This window comes from Aquila chrysaetos, chromosome 1, assembly GCF_900496995.4.
Source record: "Aquila chrysaetos chrysaetos chromosome 1, bAquChr1.4, whole genome shotgun sequence".
Lineage (NCBI taxonomy): Eukaryota > Metazoa > Chordata > Aves > Accipitriformes > Accipitridae > Aquila > Aquila chrysaetos.
Window position 1 is genome coordinate 80,896,179 of NC_044004.1, and position 26,635 is coordinate 80,922,813.

The 26,635-nt window shown below is 40.9% G+C and overlaps 1 protein-coding gene across 3 annotated transcripts in view; it reads left to right on the top strand.

Annotated features, from left to right (window-relative positions):
• Positions 1-26,635, top strand: part of NDST4 (N-deacetylase and N-sulfotransferase 4) — a 107,996-nt gene that overhangs the window by 39,627 nt on the left and 41,734 nt on the right. For all 3 annotated transcript variants that reach the window (XM_030023322.2, XM_030023305.2, XM_030023314.2), the window contains exons 3-6: positions 7,639-7,726; positions 12,730-12,884; positions 21,921-22,106; positions 23,824-23,952. In XM_030023322.2, coding sequence (XP_029879182.1) covers positions 7,639-7,726; positions 12,730-12,884; positions 21,921-22,106; positions 23,824-23,952 — 558 coding nt within the window. The remainder of the gene's footprint in view (positions 1-7,638; positions 7,727-12,729; positions 12,885-21,920; positions 22,107-23,823; positions 23,953-26,635) is intronic.

Here is a 26,635-nt window from a genome sequence, read left to right on the forward strand (position 1 = left end):
TCTGTTTGCAATAAACATATTACATATGAGTGCAAAACATGACTTTTTTCTCGCTTCAAATAAACCCACATATCCTCTCAGACCTCACACTAAGACAGCTACTCAAGGGAAATGCTGAACAGACTCAAGTAATAGCTCTATAATAAAAAATAGATCTGCAGACAGAGCTGGCTGTGTTCAGCACCATCAGAGACCTTCCTATTAATTATTTATATGGCACTGTAGATTAGCATAGTACTTCACCGAAATAAATACAAAAAGAAGTGAAGTCCCATATCTCAGGAAGGCAGGGCAATGGCCAAAGCCCTGCTTGCCTCGCTGGGTGTGGCGAGCGGTCTGCAGCCAGCACTGGGTATTACTCCGTTTGTACAACGCACTGGCTGAAAAGTGGCTTAAGAGGGAATGTAAATCCGCGAGGGTTGACAGTTGCCCATTGATCCGGGACCTGGTTAACAGCTATTCAAATCAGTTTTGGCATAGGGTAAATAGTATGAGTGATTTCAAAATCCCATTAAGGATTTGACTAACTTTAGCGGCTAAACTCCTTTCAAAATCTAGCCAGTAAGTCAATAATGTGAATTCTTTATAATTCCTACACTATAGTATCAAAGAATTTTCTGTTAAAGTTCTGTTATAAGCATGTGAAGTGGGCCAAAATCCTCACCACACAGAAATCAATGACTCAGCTTCACTGGATTTATAAATTTTTCGCTGAACTGTGTTTCAAGAAGGGCAGCTACAGCCGGTTTGATTGTCCCCCTTACAGCAGAAATCTGTGCTCCAAACCAAAAGCTGAAACGAAGGAACGTGGAGTCCTGGTCTTGCAGTGACCCTGTCAGTGATGTCAGGCTAGGCATCGCTTTTTTTTAAATTCAGTTTTCCTATCAGAAAAACAGTGACTAGCCATTTCACACCGTCCTTATGATGGTTACTGTGATTATTACGATTTCATGGTAGTCCTATGAAGATTGCATTGGCTTTGAAGATTGCCAAGACCACATCAGGCATTGTCAGATTTTTTTCCTAGCATAGATTTCAGGGAAGGAGCAAGAGTGGGAAGAGGCAATCAAAAATCACATCCTGACAGCAGCTGCTTGCAGTGGAAAGAAACATTGCAGAAAGTATTCTTTGCTTTTTTTCTCTACAAATTTTCAGCTGGAAACCAAGAGCAAAACTAATACTTTGTAGTCCTCCAACTTTCCACAGACCACCAGGAAATTGCTGTACAGAACAGCTTGGGAATGAACCTCAGGGCTATATAACTGCAAAAGCATTAAGGACAGATGTTAGGGACAAAAATGAATAAATGCATTAAAAGACTTCTTGCTATTAATAATAAGTATGTACCATAGAAGCCTGAGAAAACCGTCTTGAATTGGAAAATACAGGGGAAATTTTCATCAAATCTTAAAATAATTTTGGTTGGAAAGAATTTCTGGAGGTGATCTAAGTCTAAGCCCCTGCTCAAAGCAAAGGTAACTTCAAAGTTAGATCAGACCATATCTCAAAAGGCAGAGATTCCCCAGCCTCTCTGGGCAACCTGTCCCACGCAAAAATCCTGTTTACTAGGCAGTGTATATAAAAATCATGTATAGAAAGCTTTGATGTAAAGAATGTCTACATTTATATATTTGCACAGATTTTAGATCTACAGTACATATAAAAAATAGTAATATGCATATAGTGAGCATATATATATTTTATGCACACACACACACGAAAGAAAAAAACCCACCTGCAGCAGTGGAATCACTACCCAGCACTAGGATCCACTCCCAAATGTATGACTTTGAGTAATGGCAAGTTAGCCCATTTTTGACAAGATTCTCAGTCATATCCCTCAGATGGTGATGGGGCAACGTAACCTTGGCCATGTAACCCTGGGATGCCAGACACTGGCACATCCTCCCGCACCAGAAGCGCTTCCTAAAATGAGTCTGTGGAAATAAAATAATTCATGGTAACAGCAAATTATAGATACACGGAAAAGGAGAAATATCTAACTTTGCCTTCTTCCCTTGATCTCCTTCCAAACTGCGTGAAGAACTATATCCTTTCTCATCCGCCCTCCACATTGTGCAGTCCTCATGGACAGGCTACGTAGTAACTTGGGATTGTGTTTCCTTGGGCAGCTCTACCTAGTGGAGGAGGAGGAGGAGGAGGAGGAGGAGTGGAGGCTAGGGACCCTGGGCACCGTGACCACAGAGATCCCTGCCACAGAGACAGGAACCTCCAAGATCTTGAGTTTTTGATGGTTCCCAAAATTCACATTTGCAATATTGCCTCTGGAAGGCCTCACGTATGACCAGGAGCCCAAATAAAACGTTGGGCTTCCTGTCCCACGTCGGCGTGATGTTGAGTCCTGCAAATCTTGGGTCCCTCCTAGGCTTCTCCTGATGCTCTCAGACATGTTCAGTGACTTCTGGGAAGGTCCCTGAAACACCTGCAAAAGTCAGGAATTTGGTTCAGTTTTGCAGAAATAATGTTTAGAGCCGTTACAAGGACATTCTGACAATTTGTTTTCATGCTAAACAATGTCTATGTTTCACAAACTGTTAGGATTTTCCTCCAAAACCAGAGTTTAAGTTTTCACCAGCTGTTCTCATAGACACCGGTCTCTTCTTTCCCAAATACCCCTCCTGTCTTTAACACTATTACCTGCGATGTGAGCAGCTTCTCGAAAGAGGCACACGAACCACTGTTTGTTAGCCTGCCTTTAAGATGGTGACCAGGTATAAAATGCTAGATGAAGGACAAGGATCTGTGTATTAATTCCTGTAATTAATCCTTTTTTAGTTTGACTAACGTTTCCGCTCTGTATTTTCAAAGAAAGGTATCACCAATTCCCTTTACGTGCATTTGCACAGACACAAACACACGGTTGCATGTACCTCTGTCTCACTACAAACAGCTTGATCACATTTGCCTCACTTTCCCCGATAAGAAATATTAGTTTTTGTTGGCTCAATTAATCTGGCATCTGTCCTCTGCACCCTATAAATCATTGCACATGCAAAGAAGGGCTCATGCTTTAGCAGTTTTATTGATCCACACAGACCTTTGGGTTAGGAGTAAAGCCTCTTTAATTACTTTGGCTGACTTTCAGGTTTGGGGTTTTTTTTTTCCAATGTCTTGGGAAGACTAGTACCACGTTTTAACGTTGTTATCACTTAGCTTAGATTTGGAGTTTCGGTCCCCAGAGAAACACCTTCTACCTCAGCCTGGCCTGCCCATGCTTGGCATCAAAATCAGAAAAAGTCATTCTTTTACCTTCTCTAAGGATTTGATAACCTCTACACTTTCCTTAGCCAGAGGTGTTTTGACCTTTAATTAAAAGGAAAATTTGTTGTCTTCCATTCAGAAGGCAGCAAATAATGAACTCATTAAAATGAGGTTAGTGTTCAGGCCTTAGAGCAGTAAGAGCCGAAGTCTCATTAGCAGCTAACAATCCAGAACATAGCACATAAATAAACCTAATATGGCAGAGCAAAATGCCTTGGTGCATTAAATTTGAGCAGAATCAAATGTTTACAGTCAATGATGTCTGGGGCATGAAGTTTTAATGTACTTAATAAAGGAAAGCAAATTACTTCCTATTAGGCATGAAATGTTACTGCAGAAATTGCCCCAAAAAGTTTATTATGTAAATGGAGGATAGAGTTATAATTAACAAGGACATAGCAGGAAAATATCGCTTCTCCTTAATAGATGCACCAATTACGAAGAATAAAGACACAGCAGCTTCAAATCTACAAAAGGTAATTATATGGATTAATGTAAAAGACTGCTGAATGTAAATGCAATGTAAAGAAGAAACTGTATCTTGTGGATGTCACAGAGAGAAGCCTCACCGACAAAGCAAAGAATCAATAAAATGAAACCTGGGAGTTTTGAGAGATTCCAGGCAAATATTTGAAATTTGAAATTTGTATTTGAAAGACCAGCTTGGATTACCTTAAAATAAACAAACAAACAAACAAAAAACCAGCACACTTGCTTAGCCTGGCAATGAGGCGTGCCTGTTTGTCCATGTGCAGGTGTGCTCCGTGGTTCTTTCCTTGGAGAACGATAGTTATTTAGCATCATCTATTTAACTGTCCAAAAATAAAACAACACTGAGTTGCAGCTGTTGCTTTACCACACCCCTATGAGTTCAATGGGGAATGCTAATTGTATTTTCACATGCAAGTAGATTTCCTCCACTTACAGCTCTTTTAAGCCCCAGTACTCAGAGGAAAAAAAAAAAGGTAATCCCACTGACTCTGAGGAAAAGACACACGCTGGCAGATAGAACTTAAATACTGTGGTCAGATGAAATACCCAGGAGAAAAATCTTCTCTACAAAACAAGATTTGTCACGCTTTTTTTTTTTTTTTTTAATCCACATTCCTCTATATGAATTTGCCTTCTGCCGAAGCCGTGGGCAGTGCCTACCGTTCCTCCCTCAGCGAAGGCAGCAAAGTCCCGAGGTCGGCACGCAACGGGGACGGGGATGGGACAGGGACGGGTAAGCCCGCAGGGAAGAAGGGATGCCAAGAGAAGCTGGGGACACCACGGCAGAACCAGGCAGAGCGTGAATAGCTGCGTTTGCACCTGGTCTCGGGTAGGATTTCCAGCTGTTAAAATCCAATAGCCCTTCTCCATCCTGCAAAACCCTTCGGAACAAAGCAGATACCTCCCGCCTCGCGCGAAGGCTGCGCAAGTCCCAGAAATCTTTCTGGCACTGGATGCCAGGGATGCGCAGCTCCTCCACCCTGCACCGTGCGGGAGCTGGAGAGCCGGAGGACTGCGCGAGCAGCAGTGTTTGCAGCTATCCTCGCCGAGCAGCAGTGTTTGCAGCTATCCTCGCAAACGGGCGAACACGCGGGGGTTCACCCACCCAGGAGAGCGCCAGAAGGGTGACGGAAGAAAGTTGTCTGCCCTTCTGCCACGGCGCTGCTCTATGCTGCCTGCAGGAGACAAAAGTTCTCTTTATTTACCGCGCAAAATTACGAGTGAAGGCAGTACGAGTCACCGGCAATTTTGTTTGAATATATATTTATTAAAAATAAGGCAGGCAGGCCCTAATCACCCAATATTAATGATGTGGAAAACGTTAACCCCACCTCTACAAACAGGCAAGTAGCGACAAAATAAGTTGGGACAGACTTCGCCGACAATATCTTCTTAGTGTTAAAATTAGGCGGGGTCACGAAAATGAAGTTTAGCTGCATATTATGTAAATTAATATGCATATATGGAAATTGCACTTTTAAAAAGTCTTTAGGACCAAGCCAAATCCAGTTTGAGTGACAGATTTGCCCTTTAGACAGAGAAAAATGCTTGACACACTGCAGGTTACAGGATTTACATCTTAATCCTCGCTCTGTGTTTTTAATGAGACCTCACTGGGCTGGAAGGCTTCTGCCTATCCTGCAGTGCTGTCATCTTATTGAGACATGAGTGTGAGGGGAAATCAGAGGGAAAAACTGAAGTGATATAATGATGTTTGTTTCCTGTACCTTCTTACGCTATATGTTAAGTGATAATCATTTCTCAAGATGTTCTTTCCTCAAAGGAAAATTGAATTGATTTTGCTCAGCCCATCAGTCTTTCTCAACATATATAAAATGCTCTAGATAGCTTGGAAAATTATGTTCTAAAATATAATGACTCAGATTCTATGCTTGTGACTTTAATGGTGTCAATTTAGTGTCAGTTTTTACCAACTGGGGATTTTCCTCAATGTCTTAGCTAACACTGGTGTTGATCTCTAAGGTTTTACATTTTAGGGAACGTTTAGTTGTTATATATTATGTAAATATAGTTCCACATGTGAAATTGTCACAGGATCGAAATAACCAACTTATTAAATGTCTGGCAAGGTAGGCTGGAAACCATACTGCTATCTTAATATTTAATGCTAAAGCACAAGATTTACTGTCATTAGACTGCTTTATTTCCTTTAGCGAGGAAAGGAATTTGCTTGGTAACTGTTGTAGCCGATAACCACTATCTTTGTTTTACATCTTCCTTAACACCCAATAAATGTTTCTATTTCAAAAATGAAGGCAGATGCACACTGTCTGACAATCTTCTGTATTACACTCCCGAGCTGCCTGGCATCCGAATGATGCCTCTTTAGAAGACGGCTGTTAGCAAACGATGCTTCCAAAGAGGCTTGCGCTCCAACGTGCACGGTGCCCAAACATCGGCGTAATTAGGATGGAGTCAGTAACTTTAAGAAGTTAATGTCCTACAGCAAATGCTGACAGTAGCTGACAGCACCTCCCAACCCATTGCAGCGCAAAGGAAATATGACATCGCGAGACCACAGAAACCTGACCTGCTTAGTTCAGCTTTGCTCTGGACTAGGATTCCTCAGCCCATCGGTCTGCATCTCAGCTGCTTAAAACCTGGTTTCGTCATTTACGCTGGACTGGCGATACTTTTGGTTTATGGTCACAAGTAGAGCTGCTTGTTGTTGTTGTTTTTTAAATGAGACCAGTGGGTTGAGCAAAAACGTGAAACTATTTTCCTGTAATGTTAAGTGAAATTACTAATGACCATAAAAAACGTAATTTTTTTCAAATGAAAGGAAACATTAGCTGGACTTGGACTGCATGTAAAACACTGCATTCATTTTGTCTTTGAACTGTGCAAGAACATGAACATTCAATCAATAGAAATGTTATTAATAGATAATGGGAAAAGTTCTCAAGAGCCACATAATGGAGACACAGAAAATTGATGAAAATAGAGCTTGTAACCCATTCAACATTGGCAAGACCAATAGGGAGATAAATGCACTACCCATTTCACATATGTAGCACGTCCAAATTACATGGGCTGGTGATTGAAAGTGGACAGGTATCTGTGCAGCGAGGACCATCTTTAGAAGCAGGGCAGAGTTAACAACTAACAGTAGATGTAGATAGCTCATGCAGGCTGAACCATCTTTTTTCTTTCTCTAGTGGCTGGAAATACGTCCAAGAAAAAACGGAGAGGTGACCAAGACTACACCTATTTCTTCTATAAGCATTACACTTTTCCTCCATTTCATTTAGATTGGTCTTATCTTTTGCTTGGAGGAGAGAATGAAAATAAACAGGGGTTTAATTTCTGACATGGACACTACTTCTACCATAGGTCAAAACTGGAGTTTCGCTCATTCACACTTAAGCCTGAATTTGGTATTCAGACACAATCAAAAATGTTCCTGCAGGTAAGTAAATCCCAACGCCTCCACATCTGGATGGCAAGTAGTATTCCTAATTTTACTTTGGGTTTTAAGCACATCTCATCAAGCTCCATTAATAACCCAAAGCGTGGGTGACTTAGTGATTTAGTATATTGCTGCCTCTGAATGGCTGGATTCGAGCCCTGACACACATCACTGCCAACAAAGTATACCAAATTACAGAACCATCACCTACTTAGGTACTATTACTACCATTGCTAGACCATCAAAATCTGATGGAACAAATTAAGTTCACTGTAATAGCCTTATAAAAAAGAGTGAGCCCGAAATAAAACGTGAAATATTTAACAGGATCTTCTTTTTTGTATCTCCTCAGATGGACACAACTTTTAAAATGAGGCATTCCAAAAATTAATATTCATTTTTCTAAATGCATGTTAATTTCTTATTTATTTCAGGCTTTACTAGAGACTCAAAATTTACTGCGCACTCAGGTTGCAAATTTTACCTTCAACCTTGGATTTTCAGGAAAATTTTACCACACAGGTAAGAAGGAACTTCATGCTCTCAGGTAGCTGCAGCTAAATAGGTGACAGGATTTTAAACCTAGCTTTAAACATGCCCTTTTTAAGTAACACGTTGACTCAGTGGAGCAGTGGGAAATACATGCTCCACCATTTTAGCATCCAGTGTCTAATTCAGCGTCCAAAGGGGCAAAGGTACGCTACGGATGAGCTTCTCAGGAACATGTAGATGCCCTTGGTGCTTTTCTGAAAGATGTGTGGTAGTAAATCTTAAGGTTATAAAGGAGGCAAAGTAGCTGCTAAGTTATCTATAATTTCACAGAAGACATAGTAAGGTTTTTCCAGTATGATAGGTATGATGAAATATAAAAGATTGGAAAAATCATGGCTTACAACCTCTGAAGTGGCAGAAGTGTTTGAACGGCATGCACAAGATTTTGTTATGACTGTAAAAGTAATCTATCTTAGTGGTCTGCAAATCAGGAGGGATGATAAAAGGAAAACAAGATGAAAAGAAATTTGTATTGAAACCCTACTGCTTTCACACTCTGTGCAGTAACGAGTTGCACACTTGCACTGTGTTTCTGTGGAAGATTAGGCACTTTTACATCTGCTCCTCCTCCTCCTCCTGACTCTTTCTCTCTTTTGCTCCATTTCTCCACAGCACAATGCCCCTTTTTTTTAGTTGGGTTTTTTTTTCCCCCTCCTCCTTTGCCTTTTCCTTAACGCTTTGCTGCACCTCCACTCAGGCTTCCCTCTGCTGCCACTGAGCCATGCTGCTCCCTAGTACTGCTAAGGCTAAAAAAAAAAAAAAAACAAAACATATTCAGCAACTCACTTCAAAGGAGACACCTCCTGTCCTTCTCCTTTCCAAAGCCCATACCCTTCCCACCTTTGAAGACCAGCTCCAACATCCTCAGCTGTCAACCCATTCGGGCACATTTAGTGACACTCACCGAGTGATGCTAGGGAAGCCGAGAAGCTTATCTGGAGCAGAGGAGGCACTACAGCAGCAAGAGGATGGAAGGGTAAGTTTAAAAGCTAGGAACGATGCAGTCCCGGCTGTCACGGGCCATGAGGTAGCTGTGGAGTAAGGCAGGTCACCCCTCGCAGCGTAGGCGTAGCAGTACTCCCCTTTTCGTCGCTGGTATTTGAACACCAGACAGATGGGCTTACCCAGATCCTACGTGACCATCTCACCACCCATTAGGAGAGTACAGGGGTCCCTGGGAGAAGGGGAAACGAGGAAGCATTTGAGGGATGAGTAGAGGGAAGGAAATCAAAATTATGTATTAGTATCACTGCCACTTTCAAAGTCCGGGCCGGTTTCCCCTCATGCAAGCACATAATGCTAAGCAACTGCTGCCCAGGAAACCTTACAGGCTAAAGATATAGGGTGGAGAGCCGGAGAAAAATGAGAGGGAGAGAGAGATGGAATTACTTGCCTGGAGTCATATAACAAGCCAGTGGCAGACCTGTGATTAGAGAGCAACTTCGGAGACAGAACTTCAGTATTCTCCTCACTTCATCTTGACCTGCCTGTGTAGTTATTCCTTCTGGAGATTAATTGGACACACACGCAATACAGCAAAATAAAGAAAAATAGCCCAAGGCTCTGAGCCACTCTAAAGTAGGATGCTGCTGGTTGTGGCCATCTACAGAGTAAAGCTGATATCAGTCATTTTAGTGTCCACTGCAGAGAAAGGTAATTCGAGGAGGGGAGGAGGTGGAGAAAGAGATAATTTATTATAAATACTCTTACGTACCGAACAGTGGCTGGCACAAAACATGCAGCCTTTCTACAAAAATCAAACCCCTTACCTGCCAATACATTTTTATATCATTCATCCCAATGGCCTCCATATTGTTGTCACAGGTTTTCTTGCCCAGCTGATATAATGCTGACCAATTTCAGGTTTGCTGCTGCTGTAGAGAGAGAAAATAGGAGAATGCGCATGTGTGCCTGTCCTCCTAAGGCTCTCAAGGCTTACAAAAATAGCACAGAACTACTTAATGAGTTGAAGCATGTCATTGCCTCCATTAAGGGACTTGCCGCTGCCTGCACTCAGCGATGCGTCTGAGTTTTTAAGTGAACACTTCATTTACAGGTTGGTGGTAGCGTTTTGTCATATCAGCTTAGTGGAAAGGTCTCAAAGCATTCTCCATGCAATATACACTTTACTGACTCATTATAAATAAAACATGGAAAGGTATTCTTTAATTACTGTAAATGCGGCTTGTTTACCCAGAAAGGCTTTTAGTGTCAGATATTCAACATGTTTTATTAGCACACTGCAACTGCTGTGCCTTATTGACTTCCTTAATGTGTGATTTTGCTCTCCTTTCCAAAACTTGGATCATTTTAAAACTACAGGAGGGAGATGAGCGTGGGAATGTGTTGGCAGATTAAACAGTTATACATTTTCATCAAAAGATGTTGCTGACATCTGTACTACGAATACCAATTATAGTTGGTATGACTGCACACAAGTACAATAGCTGACACATCAGCCTCGCTGCTCATCATCTCACCACCACCACCATTCCCTTCTGTGGCACTGGTAAACTATGCACTGTAGACATAACGTTATTAGCAAAAAAAATTACTAGACCCTATTAGTTATGCAGTTTTAGCAAACGCTTCCACTTTGTTCATGCTGTGGCAATAGAAATTAAGATGTTCTCAGGATTTGCATTTAAGATTTATAAGATTATTGAGAGCGACTTCAAACCTAGTTTGAGTTTTGAGCTCAAGAGACCTCTAAGTTATGGTTGTAGTTTTAAAATATGGGATTATTTATTATGCACAAACAAACTTTGAATTATGACTTACCTGTGTAAAGTGCATACTGCATCTCAAAACAGATATATGTTCACCTCCTTGATTGTAGGTCTACTGCATTTTTCAGATTTCACATTAATTTTAAAGAGAGAAAGTTACATAAAGAATGTTGATTGTACGAGAAATTAAAACCTCAGAATCCCTTGTTTTGCCTCCAATACTCTGAATAAAGGATTGGGCAAAAATATTTAAACAATATAAACACTCACCAAACACTCCATTAAACCTTTGCGTAAGATTTTTGGGGAAAAAATGCTACTTAAGAATTTATAAAATCAAGCAACACTCTTTTTAAAGGCTTGTAAAGAAAATTATCCTCAAAAGCAACACCACCACCAAATGTTAAACTTCCAACCTTTCTGTTTCAGCTCTGCCATTACAGGGTGGGGTTGCTTTTGTTTAAACTGCTTTATCTTGTTTGATTTTTGTTAGGGTAAAAAAAGTGCAAAGTTTGATTAGTTGTATCTAAATTTACAAAGTTGTTAGTAGGAAAAAATAGAACTTTAAAATATAGTTTTTTATAATGAAATTATTTCAAGAACCATACTCTACTTCAAATGTTAATAAGGCACTAAATTATACTTTGACCTAAATCTTATGTCAAATGATTGTAGTTCTTTATATATTTCAAATATCCATTTTTTTTCCTTTTCATCCCCACCTTCAGTTTTCTACCTCTGGGTTACCAAAGCGATCTTCAATGGTTTCACAAACTCCTATCCCTTTCTATTCTGTCCTGTTTTGAAAGCCTATGTTAAGTTTCTTCTCCCAATCACATTTCCCTTGCATGTGCCTGGGTGACTGCAAGTGAACCACACGCCCCAAAAAACAAGAGAGCGGTCGTTCAACAGATGCAGTATACAGAAGTTTTGCACGAAGGAGCAGCCATCGGTCCTTTCTTTTCAACAAGGAATTACCTAGAAAACAAGGTTGTTTTCTTCTTCCAGCAGCACTCCCATCAGCGGGAGCAACTTTCTTAGAACTTGCAGAGTGCTGCAAAGAGGGGAGTAAAGCGATTCAGTGACACCAGGAAAAAGTTTCAAAGTAATGCTCTCCTTGTGTAGTAGCATTCTTCAAAAAACACCGCAGGAGTGAAAAATAAAAATAAAGAGCTGAAGTGCACGCACTGAACAGCCATCTCCGTACATTCCTGCGTCATGCCACAAAAGTAAACAGTGACATCCGTGGAGCATTTTCTTCCAATGAGTTTTGCAAAACATTGAAAAGCTTGTAAGAAGATAAGATATCTATGTTTGCATCAGGAGACTGATTTTGACAATTATTTCTTTGACTGAAGCTAAAAAAAAGCACTTAAACGGTAAAGGAACAAGAAGGAAGGCTGCTAATAAACCGAATATTGTTGAGTAATTTGAAAGTGAAGTTACTGAAATGTAACTTTGTCTTTCCAATTTGCAAAAGCACTGCAGACATATGTCTGCAGATGGTGGAAGCAGCATTGTACCATTTCTCAAATGGAAGGTTTTCTTTGTTATAACCACACATGCTTGCTTCTGCCTGAAGCAGATACTCTTCACTAACACAGGAGTTTTTATTGTTTTTACTTCAGGATTGAACCTGGCAGAAATTAAATACCGAACCATAGGAAACAACATTTGGAACCCCTTAGCCATTAGAGCTTCATGTTTTCCACCTAATTATATTTCGAGACTATTGCAAACTTGTTTCACACTTTACCAGAGATTATCAGATTTCAATTTACCGAGGCTAATAATGAGGTAGTTACAATGGGGGGGTGGTGTCGGCAGGACTGGCACACAGCTCTCCGTGATGCCACTTTGACCACCTACAACAGTGCAGTGCCTGGCAGGACCAAAGCTGGTGGGTACAAGTCCATCCAGTCTCCACCCTTATGGGGAGCCTGAACTTCTAAATCCTCCTAGTGCATTACATAGCACAACAATCAGCCCATGAAAACTAATTCTTGTTTGAATTACTGTCAGTTAACACTGTGCCAGGAATAGAAAGGGATAGCTACCACCCATGGTAATTCACCTCACTCTTCTTGCGATATGGTAGAGCCTGTCTGCAGCACAGTGTGACATCCAGGCCAAGGACATCAGGTTTTATGGCAACCTCTTCTATGTTTGAAAAAACAATTATAGGCATTTTCTACTGTTGGTTTTCTATTACCTTTTTTTTTTCTTTCTTTCTTTCTTTCGAAGGGACTGAAGAGGAAGATGAAGGTGATGACCTGCTGTTGAGATCTGTGGATGAGTTTTGGTGGTTTCCCCATATGTGGAGTCACATGCAGCCTCACCTCTTCCACAATGAGTCGTCACTGGTGGAGCAGATGATCCTCAACAAAGAATTTGCAATAGTGAGTAAAAGTTACCAAAAGGTTCACTAGGATAGCTTTGCATATTATAGCTATGCTTTCCAAGCTGTTTTTATGTTTATCTATTTTATACATATATATATTTACACAGAAATGCAAATAAAGCAGCAAGATTGGAAACTCAGCCCCAAAAAAGCCTTTCTGTGACTCAAATTTGGGCTGAATTTTGTCTTCGCCTTTTTCTCTGACACGGGCCTTCTGGAGAGGTAGTAGCCCTTCACCCAAGCAACCTTGTGAGACCACAGGGACCAGAAGCAGTGAAATCTCAGCAGATATCAGCTGGCCTTTTAAGCTTTAGGAAGGGGTTTATACACAGGTTATCAGCTTCCTGAAGTCTGGTGCGAACATCCTCAATAGGGGAGGGAGAAAGTTGCAGTGAACCCTAAATGTTGTATATGGCGTGTGAGAAATCTTGAAGTTAATGAAGCAAATAAGTGAAGCTGCTGGATTTCACTGTGTTTTTTTTTAGATGACCTGCTTGAAAATATGCTTTTTACACAGCTGACCTGTTGCTAATATTTATAGATAATGATGTTTCATTTTTGCTCATTTTTGTCGTTAACTTACAAGAGCTATCCTCCTAGCATTGTCCAGAGCTCGGAGTACTTGTTCTCCAAGGTCAGGTGGAAACCATTTAGAGTCCTTTCAGGGTAATTCTACTTGCTTATTGAGCATGACAAAGACAACCTGAAATCTGTTCTTTTCACTTTGGAAAAGACACCGTGTGGTCTTTGAGAAGGTATAGAAATGCCCAGCAACCAAAGCCACTCAAAAGAGCAGAGTGACACAGCGGGGCTTTCTCTGCTGCTCAGGGAACGCAAATCTCAGCCCTTCACAGCTCCGAAAGGCCAGCCAGCAGCTCCCCTTTCCTCCCAGCCCTCACATGAGCCAAAGTGCATCAGAGGATGGGCAGAGGCAGATGCCTGAACAAGCAGTTGGAAGCGATTTATTCCCTTGTTTACAAAAATATTTTCCTAACAACCTTTAAAGAAAATTCATTAAAAATGGCTTAACTGTTAACTCTTCTTGCCAGACTTCCCCCCTTCCCATCTCCAGCTTGGCAGGGTGTTAGTACAGAAGCATGTTGAATGACTTCTTTTCCTTTCTACAGTTCTGCTTTACTGTCAGCCTTCATTCCTGGCATGGCCTGTGTGTGCCTTTTGTGTAGCCTGGCCCAGAGACCCAAATATAATTGAGATTTTAAATGCAAGAGTAATTTTTTTTAAATAATCTGTATCTCAAAAATACATGGTCCGTTCATCTTTAAACCTATGGGGAAATTCTCCTAGTATTTTCAGGAAACATGAAGTCCTCTAGGTCAAACAACCTTTAGGAGTAAAATCTATAGCATAGCCTGAAAACAGGGCTTGTAATAGAATCTGTTTTCAACTTCAACTACAGAAAGATAAAGCCCATGTCCCTATCGTTACTGAAGTGTAGCGACTCCTTAGGGTGCCTATAAATAAAGAGCTGATGTCAGTGAAAGGCTGCTGTTATTACAGTTTTATTTCCTGCTAACATTTGGACAGGGGTTGTACCAACCTCTTAACCTTGAATCTATATGAGCTGTACAATTTACTTATGAGAACATTTCTTTTCAAAAGGCTTCCTGTGAAATCCTCTCTGTGGGAGAAATTTATCTTCCTGATATGACAACCTTCCTGATAGCTATCAGAGAGGTCCCAGCCATGACTTCAGAGTAGTTTTGTATCCTCTCCTGCTTTCTCATCCTCAGCATCATGTCTTATTTTTGGAAAGAATCTCCCTGTTCTACAGCTGCATTTCTATAAGTCCTCCAAAGTTAAAGCAAACCCCTTTTCATTATTCTTTGACTTCACAGTGTGGATCCAAATTTAAATTAGAGATCTAGAACAACACATAGAAAATCTGCTCGATGTTATACATGTTTTATTTGTGCTTTAATGTCTGTCTTTAGTATTATACTCAGGGGAACACAGCTTGATGCTGATGCCATTTTCTCTCGCATTTCCCATTTTAAGCTGCAAGTAGAGATGACACTTTGTGTCAGTTTCTGTAAAGAAAGCTGCAGTAATTATTTGGAAGTATGATCACATTCATTCTTCACCTACTGTGGTATTTCTTCATTCATTTTTTAAACATGGGTAGGAAGGCAATGGGGTCTTCAACATGGGAGAGCCCATCATTATGCCTGAGAAGAACAGTCAAAGTTGCTTTAAGATCCCAAATACCACCACAAAAATTCTGTTCATTAAGACCTGTTGGCTCCTCCTGGTTTTATCATTTTAGAAGAAAGCTAAATCAGATCACACTGTCTGGAAACCTGCACACAAATCCCATCCCAGTCAGCTGTTTCTCCATGAAGTGACTATCAGGCTTGGGATTGATGTTTTCACTAGGGAAAAGGTTTCATGAAAGGGATGTCCTTCTCTTGAGTATTGTGGATTAAAGTCAAGCTTAATAAACACAAGGCAGTGCACCTGAAACAGTATTTCATGGATATTATTGCATGGAGTCATAAATGTACACAAGCATAATTTTTATTGGCTCTTGTACTTACACTGTATGCATAATCTTTGGTTTGCAGGAGCTCACGTACACATACAGTCTACTGAACACAGGCAAGAAATACAGGTGTTACAGCTGGCAACTAAATAAGAGCTCGTTCTGTTTTATTCTGATATATCCATACCTCATATGATGCTCTATAAAGTGGGGGCTTACAATTGCAGCCTGCCTCAAACGGCTGTATCACAAAATAGATGCAGAAATAGGATATGTAAACAGTTTTGTATACATACAACTAATTGCTAATTAGGTATCTAACTGCCTTGATTTCAGTGCAGATATGTATACCTCTCTACCTGGGGCTTAGTAAAATCAACAGTATTTGAAGGATTCCCTTACATGTGAATTGCTTGTGAATCAGGAGACTGCCTTTAACAACAGCCCTCCAAATTATTATATTTTATGTGTCACTGAGATATTTATCATTTCTACTGTTGCATGCCTAGTCGGTGAGAGGAAGAGAATTTCTCACATCTTTCGTAAATGTTATTGCCCCACTGCTCTGGATCTGGCAGGCAGCACGGGAACCTTTGCCTGGCAAAATCCTTGTCCACACGTGCCTGAGCCTTGGGCCCCACAGCTGCCTCCATCCATAGCCCCATTCCCACAGCCCTCCCTGCCAAATCTCTTCTCAAGCACTCCCGATATCCTCCACCTCAGAGGAACAAGAGCCAGAGATTTAACTCTGGTAAAATAAATTGCAGACTACCCAGAACTTTGCTACCCCAGTGTTGTCTTATTTACGTAAATATGGATGGTATGCTTCAGAGCCTGGCTAAGGAAATGGCAAATGACATTTATTTTGATTATCAGTTGGGTTTGACTTAATCATATTTTGTGGGTTTGTTTTTTTTTTTCCTCTATCAGAGGATCCCAAAATCCATTAAAGACCCTAATGGATTAAGCCTTGGATTAAATTTTACAAACTGATAATATCTCAAGTATTATTCTCCTTCTTTATAGGCAATGCAATTGATACACAAAGAGGTAAACAAATTGCACAAACAGAAGTCTCTGATAATACGTATTCCAAAAATAAAACGAACCAAGTTTTCACTGCCATCCTCTAATCACAAGATACCGTTCCTCCCCCCCGCCTTTTGTACATCCTTATCTGACAAAAACAAGAAAAATATATTTAAGTCAAAGCCTGTAGCTCTATTTTGTCCCTTGATTTGTTTGCTCAGTGATTATCTTCAGTGCTCATTTGTGAGCACATGTGCCAAAAGCACGGTAGAGATAGGGCAAAAACTACCATCAACTGTAAAAAGGTAGCTGTGATCTGATATGAAGAAGTGAGAGACACACATATACAAAGCAAACAAATCAATTCAGAGATACACATATACAAAGCAAACAAATCAATTCAGAGCCTGCCTAACGCTCCTTAGCTTCAATCTCCTGTTTATAAACCAACTACAGCTGCACATTAGCACTTCCTCTGCCTAAAACTTTTGAGCTGCCCAAACCACAAAGAAACCATGAGCTTTTAATATACCAATTAAATACCAAGAACATGAAGACCAGTGACCACATATCAAAGGCAAAGTATCTACATGTGATGAAAAGAGAGTCTAATTTGTCCCATTATTAATATCTGTAGTTAACGTTGGGAAGGAGAGTTGCCTACTAGACATTGCCTCTAAAACTGTTCTGTCAATGGTCTGCATACATACGATAACATTGTCTTGTGCAGACAGGATGAGATTTATTCTGCCTAACTTTAAGGTCCTTCCAAAATAGTCCGTCTTCATTAGCGCTTTTGTCCGTATCAGGAGTGTGCTTTGACAGCGCATCTCTAAGACTGCCTCTAATTTCTCAGCTTTATTTAGTACCACACACGTGCAGAGTCTATGCATTTCCTAGTCAGGTATAGCTTCCTCAGTGCTGGACTGCCTTTCTTCATTTCACATCCTCAGAAGCTTAAGATCTTAAATCCCAACCTCATCTCCGCCTCTTGGTAGTCCACTACAGTGAGAAGCATGCTTAGAACAGGAGTCATGGTGATACCTGGGAGACTCCTATGTACGACTGGTGAAAAGCTGGCTTTTCCCATGCCCCTATCAATCCTGGATCTGATGCCGACACCAGAAAACCCGCTTTAAGACCCCTCGTACTCTCTGCTTGGCGCAACGTATAGCCATGAGGCAAGGAAGCATGCCACAAAGATGAAAAAACAACGGTGAGAGCAAATACCAACACGCAGAGCCCTTTTTCTCAGTAACAATCACCTCTCGTTCGCTGAACAGTCTTGTCTAGCTAGAGAGCTTTTAAACAGATTTTCGAAGGTTAGAATTGAACTGAAAGTAATTGAAGGCTGAAATATTTATTCAATAAAAATTATCTAGAAATATAACCCTTGAGAACAAAAATCACGCGTCCATAAAGGATAAAATGCAACACAACATTTTTGTGACTGCAGACAAGCAAGAAAGTAGCAAATTAGTTTACCGAGTAAGAGAAACCTAAGTATTTTAAACTGTCATAGTAACCTATAATCTTACAGGAAATCTCACCCATGTGCAGCAATGTTAGAAATGTATCGCAGTACTAAAAATATGCAAAGCTTATATAAATCTTTTAACTTCGGAAGGTAACACCTTAAAAAGTACTAAGTTTACTCTATCACCTACTGTTGGACAAAGTCAAAAGGTTTAGCAAACTTATCTGAGGTTGTATTGTTAACTTTTTCATCTAGAAAAGTCTTTACACCAAAGGGAATCCTGCAGTTCAACTGACAGTGTGATGAGATCTACAGTAGACATTAGATTTAATAAATTAAAATAAAAGGTTGCTTTTTTATTCTTTCTCTGACAATAGCCAATACTAGATGTTTCTGTAAAACAAAACACCAGCGATCTTTAAAAACCAGAATGCCAGTTGTGTTATAACAGTTTTAGGTTTTGTTTCATTTTATTTCTTACTGCATTTTAACAAGGACATGTAATATTTGGTGCATCAAAAACTGGGGGTTTTCTGTTGGACAAGATCCTGCTACTATAAATAGTCAATCTTCCATACGACGTTTTTTATTCAAGTTTCCAACGTCTGCTCACAGAAAAACTGCTATAGGAATGCCACGTTACTTGTTGAGAATATACCTCCTTCTGGAGAGCGGTGGTCATTCTGCATTACCTGCCCTTCCTTTAGCTGAGGGGTTTTTTGCGAATGCAGAATAAGTACACACAGCACATGCTGACTCATGGCAAACACAGCTCATTTCTGTACAAATAGGAAGGTCAAAAGAGGTGAGGAGTTCCAAGCAAATCTTCTCTTGCTTGAACGCAGCTGATAATTGAGCGAGATAAGCAGCCTTGGCAGATTGCTTCAGCCTTTCAGATCACCCGTAGAAGTACCCGTCCTACGCACGGGCTCTGGGCAAGGTAACCTCGGAGGGTGCGCAGACAAGCCGGGCTGCATCGGCAGGACTACGAGTTCCCAATTCCCGTCGCTTTGGCGCGGGTGCATCGCCACGAGCGGGAGACAGAGGTTCCCCGCGCTCTGCCACACGAAGCGGCTGCCGCTGGCCAGATGTGCTGGCCGCGTGCAGGCATCAGAGAGGGTTATTTTGAGCTGGTGGTAGACTGATCCGCATACCAACCTGCTCACGGGTGCCCGGAGGACATCAGGTGTGCTTCTGGAGAACATCTTTTAGTCTGGTCTAGCCCTTAAAACAAGGCAGGGTGCGTGCTCCCAGACCGCTCCATGATGCAAACCAGTGCATGGGAAGTATCACCAACTCAGGGAATTTTCTGCCAAAAATGCAATGACTGTTTTAATCATCTTCCCCCATCTCACAGGTTATAACAGTGATTCTCCTTTAATACTGAACTCATCCACTGCTGCAGCTTCAGCTTACACTGTCATTTAAATTAGAATTCAAAGTGTCTTACCGCACAAGTAAAATAAGAATACAAATTTAACCTATTCAAATTAATGGCTCTGGGGTCCCAGCTTAAGCGTGCAATGGCACGTAATGTTGCTGTTCTCAGTGCCAAAAAGGTCCAGAAAATTTCCAAACTAGACAAACACATGCACAAAATTTGCGAACAAATTTTGAAATGAAAAAAAAAATCAATTGAAGTCTTGAATGTAAAGATAACCTAATAAAATCTTGTAGGATAATGTTCCTTTGAGTGTAGAAGGAAATATCTTCACTACAGACATCTCCCATTTTGCCCAATAGCTTAGATTCAAATGTATACTCCTTCTTTAAGACATTAGTTCTCAATCCCAGACAAGATTTAATAACGAAATGAGAGGAAAAAAGGAAACAGAGCAACTACAAGAGGACATACAATATTTAATTTGCCCAAGTAAACTGAACATAGAACTGACCAAAGAAAATCTGGTTATTTGTTAGTTGTTTCTTAAAGTCATATTGGGTATCTGAGTGACTGACATGTATTTGTGTGATGAACTATATAGTAGTAGCTTTTTATATTGAGAACTCATGAAAAGCTGCCTTATTTTATTTGTGAATGGCAGATTACCATTTCACCATTCTGTTGCTATGGCAATACCAGCAGCAACTAGTAAGTAGATAAACAGGATTTTGCATGTACTCATCCAGATACCTACTTTTGGACATATCATTCGGAGCAGTATTCATTATCTAGCTCAGGACACATTTGCCTTACATATATGTGTCTGTATGCTCCCTAACACAGGTTTGGTGAAGGTTTGTAGATTCAAGTTAATACAGTATATTTAAGTTAACACAGCGTATTTGACAGCGTGAGCATCGTAAACTACTCAGGCAGAGTAATAAATGGTCAGATTTTTCACAAACCTTTAGACATAGCTTTTTCCTTTATACGTGTTCATGGCAAAAAAAAATAGAGAAAAGAGCGATTTAACATTTCTCATTATAGAACTGCTCCTCATTTCACCCTTAAACTGACTCAAGCCTTTCAGGCAGCTAACAATATTAATAAGCAGAAATTACATTTTGCTCTAGTAAATTACAAAAGTAGTGAGTTTGGGTTTCTTTTTTTCAAGATCAGCCAGTAACCTAAGATCTCTACTGGTAACGAATGGATAATTTTAAGTGGTTGCATTATATGGTGTATGAACAAGTGTTCCCTACAGATTTAACCTAATTTTTGTCAATGAACCAAAAACCTTTCTTTGCAAAGTACTTGAAGATGCCCAGCAGAACCTGCTGTTCCTGGAATTAAAGTAATCAACAGTTCTTGGATAATGTGGGCGAGAGAAAGGACAAAAAGGCATAAAAAAAATTGTCTCTCATTTTAGCCATTTCCCTCTGAACATCAATTTTATATGAACAGAAAACAGCTGATGTATCCTGTAGTACTGGGAGCAAAATTAATTCAGTAAACACCCAGAGCGTGGGAAGGGATCCGGCGAGAGCCACAGCGGTGGGACACCCTTGCAACGTGGAGATGCCATGGAAGAGCTGAACGGGGCTTTTACTGGACCTGCTGGAAATGAGGCTCAGCAGGAGAAGAGGCAGAGCGCAGCTTTTCTTTCTGCCAGTAGCTGATGATAAACGCTGGATGCGTTTCTGAACGGTCACTCAGACCAATGAAACCGATTACCTCATTTTCACACGTACAGCTTACACTTCGTACGACTTGCTCTTTTTTAAATATATCCCGCTCTATGGATGTGGTCATCAGGCCTCGTCATCAGATGGGGTTTACAGACAGCCCGTGCTCAGCTGGAAGCGGGAGGGATGAGGAGCAGAACAAAGGCAGGAGAGCGTCAGGAGTGAAGGGAACATGCCCGGCACACTTGCAGTTAAGCTTCTTCCTTAATTCCTTCTGCCTGCACATTAACTACCTCACTGGGCCACCAGAAGATATTTTCAAGATAACCTATAGATTATATTTATGTAAATGCACATATTTCCTCATAGAAACTGAGCTGAATAAATATTTACGAAATGAAAAAGATGTCCGTCGAAGCCCAGCTTTTTCTGCTACTACCTTAATACCATGGAAAATATAAGCAGATTCAGAAGCTATGGGGGATATTTTTTTTTCCTAAATCGGGAAGGAATCTTGCTCTTATTCCAGAAATAGGAAATAAAAATCCCACATATGTCACTACAACAATTTTTTCCATCTGTTTACTGCTCTAATGCTGTTTGATAGCTTAGTAAATAAGCAGCATCAGCTTACCGGATTACCTTTAAAAAGAACCAAACAGGTAGGATGCATATTAAAATACACACAATCTGTAACGAACAGGCAGGCAAATCTATTCCATGTAACAGTAACGCAACATAATCCAAGAGGATTATTTATCACTCTGCAGTTATCAAACTGTAATTCCAGTTCCCCTCATCTCTTCCCCATTTTTAGCTTGTGCTACATACAAATAGATACAAGTCGGTCCAAGGACAACAGCTTCTCCGATGCTGCTGTCTGCAGGAAAAATAAGCTTTGAATAATTACATGTGCTTTTCCTGTTCCTAAATATATTCCTCCCTCTGCTGTGTCGCAGGAGCACGGCATACCGACTGGCATGGGGTACGCAGTGGCTCCGCACCACTCCGGAGTCTACCCAGTTCACATCCAGCTGTATGAGGCCTGGAAGAAGGTCTGGCACATCCGAGTGACCAGCACAGAAGAATACCCACACCTGAAGCCTGCACGGTACAGACGGGGCTTCATCCACAATGGCATCATGGTACACTGCATTTCCATGCTTCATAGCGATAGTACTTTAAGTGACTCAAAAGTATGCTATTTTTACCAAATGCTTCAAGTTTTACAGCAATCATTAAAATTCTCTGTGATCGAGGCTTTGTAAGGGTGCCAAAATAGTGCATTTGTTATGCAGCCAGTTTAAAAAAAAAAAAAAAAAAAAAGTCACACAAACTCAGGCAACTGCAGATGTAATCCTCAGAAACTAAACGTACTTGTAGCCCCATCAACTATCAACCGAGTTATAAATGCGTACTTTGAAATTCATTAAACTGCCTAAGACCTGTTTCAAGCTCTGGTTCATCTTTATGCATGAAAGGATTAGAAATCCACCACCTGGGAAGGTGAGCAGGTGTAAGTAATCTCTACCAGCAAGGAGGACTCTTCTCTGAGGCCAAGGTTTCGTTCCGAGCTTTGCTTCTGAAACTCTCAGAGCCAAGGACCGGACACGTGCTCGACTCTTCCAGACCATGCGTTTGTGCGAGGAGAGACAAGGTTCCTCACATACACACTTGAACCGCATGAAGGGAGGGATAACATATAAAATTATTTGGCCTGTCTAACCAGCCAGCTGCAACCCTATAAATAGGTGAAACACCAAAATTGAATATGCATAAGTGAAGTTAGAAATATTTTAAGGGCAGGTCCCAAGATGCTTTGAAGTCCCAGCTGACTTGAATATTGCCTAAGCGTATGAAGTCAAAACTGTGATCCCCTAAACAAGACAAAAGGAACATCTTAATCAGAACCACGAAGTTACCGCACAGAGTCCAATTACTATTGAAATAGACTCAAAATCAACAGTGCATTGACACATGTATTAAAACCCTCTGCTGAATGTAGGTTTTATTTGTTGTTTTAACTAAGTAAAAGTGAAAACACGACTGGAGGGAAACAAAAGGCTTTCCCCAGGTGAATTATATCTCTGCATGGATTAGGCAGTACCCATAAGCCCTGACAGCTGTTGTCCTCACTTCACCAGAGCCCTTTGATTGTACTTAGCTAATAATGTAACTAAACTATCTAGTTGTCCAAGATGAGTTTGTTTTCCCTCACCTGCTAGCTGGCTTGTTTCTGACATACAGCCTCTTGATTTATGGTGGGATAGGGAACTGACCTCAGGCTGGTCTCGTGTGAGCATCCCACCAGTCCGTAAACATTTCACAAACAGGCATGAGGGGCTCGGTAGGGTTTTCAGGACTGAGAAAAGTAGGAAGCAACAGGTCTTTTGTGGTCCGCAGCCTTGAATACAAATTCAGTTCAGCGTCTCAAGGACAGTAAGATTAATTGCCTGAGGTAGAGGAGACGGCCAGGAAGCACTATTTATCTGCTAATAAACCAACCTTGCTAAGGGAAGAGAGGTTTGGCTTTTTGTTTTCTTCCTCTTCCAAATGCCAGGAAACGAACACTTACTATGAGTGTATGAGCCGAATAAAACGGTCTGCACGAAAGCTCAGCGCACGTGCGTAGCAGCTTTTCAGAGCTGGCATCTGGAAATCTCCACGTCTGCAGGACCGTGCTTGCTTACCACAAGACTACAGAAGGCACAAAGGAGCCCGTAAATAAAAACACCAGAGCGCAGAGGCAGAAAGGGTTACAGTTTTGTGTCTTTGAGTTACTGGAGGGATTCGGGTGGCTGCGCCAGGGTAAGTTTGCAGAAAGAAGTTAATGTCACAACAGTGTTGTTATTTTGTTCTCAGGTGCTCCCTCGACAGACCTGTGGCCTTTTCACTCATACTATTTTTTACAAGGAATATCCTGGGGGCCCTCAGGAGCTGGACAAAAGTATCCGAGGAGGTGAACTCTTCCTCACCATTCTCCTGAATCCCGTAGGTACCTTCTTTTGCTATTTTTTGGACACTCTGACTAATGGGGAGGAGGGAGGGAGGGAGGGAAGGAGATCAGTTTTCTTCGATCTTGTTTGAGAAATAAAAATCAAGACCACTTGCTCAGAGGTAACAAGCAGTTTAACAGGAAAGGAGCAAAACATCTTCTGCTAATTTCTAACTACAACTGTATGCAACAAGTTACTGGAAAATGCATTCATTTGAGCTCCATACTGTTTCCCAACCTGAAGCCTGGTCCTCATGAGAGAAGAGTGTGCTGACTTGTCTAACTGAAACGGAAAGAAACCAGTGAGGGTAGAGAAAACTGTGTGATCTTATTCCACTTTTCCTTTTTTCCATAAGCTTGGCTCCTCAGGCACTGCTGATATAGCTCAATGGAAACCCCAGGGCTCAGACCTGATGTCATTCCCCCACCACTGGCTCTTGAAAACAGGTTTTGTGCAGCTAAAAATTACCCTAAGCAGTACACAGCCTTCTAATGAACGTTTTTCCTTTGCTTAGTGCTGCATTTCTTTTTCCCTGTCAGCATTACATGAATCTTAAACTATATATACGTATGTATGTGTGCACATGTAAACAACCTACATATGTATAAACACACATATATATATAAGGTTTAGTCAAAAGTGCCACAGACTTAAAGGATTTGCAGAGCTATTGCACAATTTTGTCTCTCAACCAATAAAGCAGTGTGAACTACGCTAATATACACATATACACACACACGTATGACAAGACAATGTAGGTGGGTGCATAGGAGTGATTGGGTTTACCAAGGATCAAAGAGGAAAGCTACCTGACTGCAAATGCTATATTTTGAAGTCACAGTTTTCTTGCCTGTGAACAACAATCTGGTGCCATTTAAGACAGCAGCCTAGAGGTAGAAGGAAGGACGACAAGAAAAAAGAAAAATAATCAATTATTTTTTTGCCATTGTCCTCCCTTCTTCCTGTTCCACCCAAACAAGCTATACTACTCACAAGATAAATGTCTCATGTCTTGTCAGGTGGCCTAATTTCCAGTGGTTTTAAATTGCAGTACTCATTGACTTCTCTGCAGAGGTAAAGAAACTTCAGGTGGAGCTAAGTCTCAAATCCAGGTCACTTTAATTATTTAAAGACCTAAATATAGATTTTAGTATTATATAATTAGATGCTTGTAGGTGAAAATTTTGGCTGGGGAGCTAAGTTGGTGTCCGAGTCAACGATTCAGTGGGTTTAAAGAAATGGGACATTTCTATTAGGAATTTTTCTGTACCATACATCTGACACCTAATTTGAGAATAAAAAATATCCCTGTTCTTTACCCTGTCTCTCCATTACCTGCAGTTCTCTCAGGCTGGCTTTTCTTCCCATGGTTTCCTTAAGCATAACTTGGCTCATCACTGTCTTGGGATGCTATTGGAATTTATCCTTAGCTTTATCGTACTTTGATCAATAACCTGTGCATCTTTCACTTATCTGAAGATTTCCTCAGATTTAGGCAGTGCAGCAGTCTGTAGCAATGTTCTTACTCCAGGAGAGATGCTTAGAATAGCACAAATTCCTCAGTCGATCACCGTGTCCAAGCCTGTGAGCATGCTCGGGCCACCCTGACTTCCTCGCCTACAACTCACTTCTTCCCTAGTTGCAGGTTTTTCTTTCTTACTGACAGCAAATAAGCAAGAAGGAACAATCTCACAGGTGCTTATTAGAAATTTCAGCCTTTGGCTCTTTTAAACGATCGCGTCCAAACATTCTTTCCAAAGACAGGCTGAGGCTATGGGGAAGAGTAGCTCTTCAATTAGTCTAAAAATTATTTTAAAGGCTATTATTGAACTTCGAATGGAATCAGATAGGCCTATGCCACCATTTATTACACTCTCCATAATTCATTAGCCTGGACTTTCCAGGCAGCTCCCAAGCAGGACCAACCTCAGAGGTGCCAGAGCATCTTCCTTCTGGGAGTTCTAACACCCCCAGCTGCTTGCACCAGCCCTGCAGGAGGTTTCCCCAAGCCGGCTCCAATTGCTTCCCCAAGAAACGGCCAAATGTCTCCCTAGACAGGTCCTGCAGCACAGACGGGTGCTCTTGGTGCCTTGCTGAGCGTGACACAAAGAATTCTTGAGAGAAAATGTGCCACCGTCTGTCTTTTAGGTTTCAGGAGTGATGCAGCAGAGACAGGACCTTTCCTAGGAAGGCAATATGTAACGGCAGGCAAAGCATCCCAGATTTAATCATGCATCTGTCATGTTCATGACTGAGAAGACCGTCTTCCAACAAAAAGGGGGGGGGAGTGAAGATTTTCTTTGATTTTCTTCTGTACATTAAGTCATTGTTTTGACCAAGCTATGTTCCGTTAACTTGAGAGTGCAATATATATTATTGGGTGGTATTTGAAAAGAACAGCTTTTCTATACTGTTAGTGTTTTATTCCCCCCTCCCGCTTTTATGATTTTCTATCTTTACCTCATCAAAACTGATATTTTACTGAGCTAAGCAACACAAGTGAAATACTGACACGCACTTCCCTAACTCCGAGTTAAGTATGAGTCTGTTCCAATGTAAGTGCTTATTCAGACAGGAAGAAATATAATTTAATCATCTGTGAGCTGAAGTAAGATATACCACAAAACCCCACCATCATTCAAGTCAGGTTGGTACACTACCCTATGAAATACGCACTG